Source organism: Micropterus dolomieu, linkage group LG17 (genome assembly GCF_021292245.1).
Source record: "Micropterus dolomieu isolate WLL.071019.BEF.003 ecotype Adirondacks linkage group LG17, ASM2129224v1, whole genome shotgun sequence".
Classification (NCBI taxonomy): domain Eukaryota; kingdom Metazoa; phylum Chordata; class Actinopteri; order Centrarchiformes; family Centrarchidae; genus Micropterus; species Micropterus dolomieu.
In genome coordinates this window covers 36,401,511-36,407,510 of record NC_060166.1, presented here as the reverse complement: position 1 = coordinate 36,407,510, position 6,000 = coordinate 36,401,511, and the positions used below count along the sequence as shown (strand labels likewise).

Below are 6,000 nucleotides of genomic sequence, written 5' to 3'. Positions count from 1 at the left end.
CCACTGTGCTCTTAGGAACCTTAAGTGCAGCAGAAATTTTTTTGTAACCTTGGCCAGATCTGTGCCTTGCCACAATTCTGTCTCTGAGCTCTTCAGGCAGTTCCTTTGACCTCATGATTCTCATTTGCTCTGACATGCACTGTGAGCTGTAAGGTCTTATATAGACAGGTGTGTGGCTTTCCTAATCAAGTCCAATCAGTATAATCAAACACAGCTGGACTCAAATGAAGGTGTAGAACCATCTCAAGGATGATCAGAAGAAATAGACAGCACCTGAGTTAAATATGAGTGTCACGGCAAAGGGTCTGAATACTTATGACCATGTGATATTTCAGTTTTTCTTTTTTAATAAATTTGCAAAAATTTCTACATTTCTGTTTTTTTTCTGTCAAGATGGGGTGCTGAGTGTACATTACTGAGAAATAAAATGAACTTTTTTGATTTTTGGAAAATGGCTGCAATGAAACAAAGAGTGAAAAATTTAAAGGGGTCCGAATACTTTCCGTACCCACTGTATATGCATTACTCCACAATCTCATATAGCCCATGAAATAAGAAACAATAATCCAACATTATTAACTTTAAGCAGCATCTACAGTGCAAGAGGTAGCAGCACGGTTTCAGCACACAAACATTTTCCTCTGAAATGCACTTTGTAAATATGCAGATTAGCTTGTTTTGGGTAATATAGAACAAATCTACAGATGCAAATAGACAGAGGGTATTAGGCTTAAAATAATATAGTATTCTTTAAGTTTTATTTCCATTAGAGTAAAAGAAGACACGGAAGCAAAATAGACCAAAGTCTCAAAATTGACCACTCCATGAAAAAGTGCCTTAAAGAGTAACTTCATAGTTTTAATGGTCGGCTCCTCATCTAACAACTCTCAATTCTATTAGTTTGTTGTATGCTGACAGATCTTTACATAATACAGACAGCCCTCCCTCAAATGTGAAACTAAGTCCATGTCACCATCAGTAATTGTGTGTTTGTGTGTGCATGTGGTAAATGTAATATAATAGCAACAATAATAAAGTATTTGATCAATACATTAATGTATTCAGGCAGTTCAGTATTCTGTTGCTTGGCTGTGTGAAGCTGAAGGTTATCTTTGCTAATTTGGCATCTTGCTTGTAAAACAAAGAGTAAAAGTATTTAAATAAAATTTTAATTCTGCCTGCAGCCCAATACCACAGTTTAGTGTGAAGATTTATGTGAAGTATTATGTATTCCAATAACACCAAAAGAATTGAAACGATTTATTGCCTTGTGAAAAATAAAGACATTATTAATGAAACTATGTCATAAATATATCCTTGAAACTAGTAGCATAGAAAACACGCACATTGTGGCGTAGTTTGCGTTTCTGTCGCCTGCTCCTGTGATAAACCTAGTGAATACTAAAGACGACCGTGGTCTCTGTGTGAACTGATTATTTTGTAGAAGAGTAAAAATGTTGCTGAGTTAATATATTTGTCTTTTTTTCACTTGAGCCCCTGCCCACCAAAATGTCGGTGCACGTCCCTGCAGAACACTGAAATACAACCGTGGTGTTTTGTCGGGAGAAGCAGTGACAGAAACCAGCGGTGAGAAAACCAGAGGGGTGCGATCACAAACGGTTCACAGCGCGCTGCTAGTAGGCCTACTACACACAAGTTACAAGTCACCGGAGAGGGAGTGGGTCGCTGGGGCGTACAGGGCCAGGAACAGGAGATCTTCGGACGGTCGGTGATTGTGGGAGTGTGAAGTCAGCTCCAGTCAAAAGGCTCAAGTCCAAGTGAAGTCGCGAGTCATTGGTGTTAAAGTCAAAGTCGAGTCGCAAGTCTTCTTTGATTTTGTCAAGTCGATCATTTTTGTCACTCGAGTCTGACTCGAGTCCAAGTCATGTGACTCGAGTTCACACCTCTGATAAGCAGCACATTTTGCTTAGTGGCTCCTTGTGTCTGACCTCTCCGATAACCGAGATGATTTTAAAACTAACACGCTTTACCTTTACTGAAAGCTTAAAAGATGGCTAATTCCATGAGTTTAGAAGTTCATTCTTGACTGTGGAAACAAACTTTTAAGTTAACCTGAACAAGAAGTATTTAAAGTGCTCAGAATAATAGGACACGCATGAAAACTGGTCAAAGGAAGGAAGATTGTGGAAGTCGAAAGCTCCATACAAGATAATAACTTGTCGTCTATAAAATCAGAACACCACAGAGTTGGGTGACGCCTGGAAAGACCTGCAACAATCTTAATGACATGAAAAGTTAATAGATCAACTTGAAACAAGATAAATATAAATTTTATTTTTCATATATGTAAAGCTGTATACTTGCTTGTAATTTACAACCGCACAGACAGCTTTTACTCTTTTGAGTGCTCGGCTCTGCTGCGTATGCAAAAAGACTAAAAGACTCTTCATTAAGCTACGTGACAAAATAATTGGAAGTAGTTAGCTGCACACTCCATTTTCTTGATAATTAGAATCACACTACTCCTTTCCAGAAGTGTAGGGTGTAACTTTGCACTGTAACACACTAACCTGGTCTCGTATAGAGTGACAGCGTCCGTATTCTGTGTCCGTACTAAAGGACACGCAGCCCACCAGCTTGGTGCCCGTCAGGGCGGTGATCCCGTCATCGTAGACGGCCAAAACGCACAACTCATAGTCCCGCGATGATGCCAGGTCGCTCAGCAGAAAGTACTTGTGGTTGGCTGGGATCATCCTGAAGGAGAGGAAGACATAGACATTTTAATTCATACTCATTAGTTAGTCAAAGATGCATCAGCCTCCATGCACTGAATCTGTACCTGTTATCACATGAACAACCTTCCACACCTGAGCTAACTTCATATGACCACAAGATGTGATTGGCAGCCCAAATAAATCTGGTAAGTGGACGTTGTAGACGATGTATTTTCAGGCATCTTGGAGCCTTTTTGGGTGTCAAAGGTCATCATTCTCATTTGAAAATACACACATTCAATATTAATGATTCAGCAATTACAGGCACTGACATAGATTAACCACTGGACTACACAGAAGCAAAAATCTATTTCTCTTTTCACTGCGACTCTGACAGTTCTCCTAGAGAACAGGGGCGACAGACTGTAAAGATGTTTGTTGCTGTGTGTTAAACAGACAGAATGAAGGAACTGAATTCTGCACAAATGGACTTCTTTGTGTGACCACAAAAGTATTTTATTCCTCATGCAGTAAGTTTAAGAATAACAAAACTTTCAGAAACTATCAGAAAATACCACAAGTTTTCACTGTTACTGGCATTAGGGAACTGAATCTCCCGACCCTGGCAGTCTCAGCGCCTTGCTATAACAATTCAGCTACACTAAGAGTAAAACCTGGGACCAAATATGATTGTTTATACTGAGCTATGCAATAATACTTTAGCATCACATGCTGCAACATAAACTACTGAGATTAATTTGAACATCTTTACCACATCTGAAATCTGGTTTCAGTAATTGCATTTTGCAAAACCACTTAATGTGAACTGTGAAAACTGCAGTAAATGGTGCTCCCAAGTTACCAATACATTTATTATGAGCCATTATAATTAAGTCACTGCACTTTCAGAACTGTAAGCAGAATTTTTGACCTGAGTTACAGTAACTTTAAGTACGACTGGTTATGACATCAGTGACAGAAACATGGAACGACTCGCCTGTACACATCAACCAATGTTTAAAGTCTCTTCTATTATTCTAAAAGCTCTTTTACTTGGAACAAGAACTTTGCTGTCAAATAAATTGCATAAAAATGATTTAAATCTACTGTGAAACTAATTTAAGAAAGTTCTCCGGGTCATTTTGTAAACGTTTTGCGACAACGGTGAACAGACAGTTTTGATTAGGTCTCGGAGATGTGAGTCGTATATGAGAAAAACCTGTATGGTAACAGCTGTGTTCATTAATGCAGGTAGACAAACTCTGTGTCAGTGGAGAGGGGAGGCCAGCACCTGCTATCTGAAGGAGTCCAGCAATCGAGTCTGAGGTCATAAAATCTACAGAGACAGAGGCCGTGGAAAACCAACAGCTTGTCCAGGATCATCTAGCAGTATTAAAGTACTTTCTAGCACAGACTGTAGGGCACATGACAACATGTGTTCTCATTTTTCTGTTAACTGGGTCGGAAATGCCAATACCTGAAAGTGTTGTTTTTGTGCCATAATCAATAAGGTGATCTGTTGTAGTTACATTGCCATGTAGCTGTGATGTTGCATGTTGTGATTAATTAAATTGACCTCTAAGGGAACAAAATCAAACATCAACAGTCGAATTTCACATCGCATGTGTATTGTGACCTTTGGTGAAGTGTTTTTAAATGACATGTAAATAAAAATGAGTCACCCTAAAGATCATACTTTCTGTCAAAGCCCCTTTACACATTGGTTTTATTACTATAATTATAAGAAATTCTATTTCAGACAAAATCAAATTATCTCATCTTGATGGATATTATCTGAGGAATTTGATTTTGTCACTGTCACAGTATAATTTTATATCTGCTATACTTTGTGTCTTACGTAGTGTTGTAGTCAAGACCGCCCAAACCAAGACCAAGTCAAGACCAAGACCAGAGTTTATCGAGACCGAGACAAGACCAAGACTTTTAGGGACTGAGAGCAGTCGAGACCAAGACCAAGGGAGGGCGAGACCGAGTCAAGACCCAGACCAGTTCCCTGCATTGCATGGCATGCAATAAAATGTGGAACGAGATCATAGGTAGTTCACAAATTGATCTGAAAGATCCACATTAAAACACCCACATACAAACACTAAGAGCTGAAATTAACGTAAGCATCGCAGGGAGGGATGACAGTCGTTAACGGAAACAACAGGTTTTAGGCTTATTGGTTGCATTTGAAGCAACAAGTTTTACTTCCAATCAAAGTTAGGATGTTAAATCAAATGCTAAAGCAATTTATTGATATTCCCAAAGTTATGGTCCCGAGTCCTCAATGTCCGAGACCGAGACAAGACCAAGTACAAAGTCGGTCGAGTCCGAGACGAGACCAAGACCATCAAAAAGTGACCGGTCTCGAGTAATAAAACACTAGTGTTACGGTGTTTATTTTTATTTTTGCGTTCTGTATTTTTCATCAGAGTTTGTCATGCTGGTATATTTTATCATTCTCAGTCCAACCTTTACACTAAATATGCTGCTGCAGACCTGTACCTTATCGTTCCGTCTCGGTTCGTCTAGATCTAATCAAGACGTGACAGCCCTCATGCACTCATGTTTAGATTCTTGTATTGATGTTGCAGCTTTTGCTGGTCATAATGACTTCTGTTCCAGTTGTGCTGGAGAAAAACTGAAGTAGAGATCTAACACAATGTTCTGGAAAGAGAAGAGCTGGGGAGTTGTCCAATAAAACAAACGACTGAAGGTGAAGTTGAAAATTGAAGTGGAGAGAAAGAATATAAACACAGAGGGAAGACAGACAGCAAAAGAGAGGAGGGAATTGAGAGGGATGTTGCACCTTCAATTTTCAAGTTGAAGATATAATAGAACAAGGTAGAGTGAGATTAAAGACGGGAGGTGAGGATGACGGCGGTGAAAAGAGGAAAGAGTAATATGAGGAAAGAAGAAGACACTGAGGAGGAGTGATGTGAGAGAGGAGACGAGGTGAGAGAAAAGAGAAAGATGGAGGAGGTGAGGGAGTGAAAATAAGGAATGTCAGAGAGGAGGCGGCAGAGGAACAAGGGGAAGATGAGACACAACATGGAAACAACATGGAGAGGCAGAGACATGAGCAGAGATGAAACGAGAAAGGCAGAGAGATGAGAATATACAAACTTTACATGTTTCAGTGATGCAGAGAGCAGACTTCTGTCAAGGCAGAACAATCTCCACTCTCAGCTCTTACAGTCAACAAGATAGAAATCTATTGACCCACACACATTTTTTAAAAATTCATCCCCTTTTCACACTTGTTTCTTCGATATTGCCACTTATGGTACATACATGTCAACAGTCTCAGTCCGGATCA

At 39.5% G+C, this 6,000-nt stretch overlaps 1 protein-coding gene across 3 annotated transcripts in view; it reads right to left on the bottom strand.

The window, feature by feature from the left end:
* The window catches only part of si:cabz01090165.1 (uncharacterized protein LOC100333421 homolog), a 368,300-nt gene that overhangs the window by 17,600 nt on the left and 344,700 nt on the right, over positions 1-6,000 (bottom strand). For all 3 annotated transcript variants that reach the window (XM_046074209.1, XM_046074207.1, XM_046074208.1), the window contains one exon: positions 2,532-2,715. In XM_046074209.1, the coding sequence (XP_045930165.1) occupies positions 2,532-2,715 (184 nt within the window). The remainder of the gene's footprint in view (positions 1-2,531; positions 2,716-6,000) is intronic.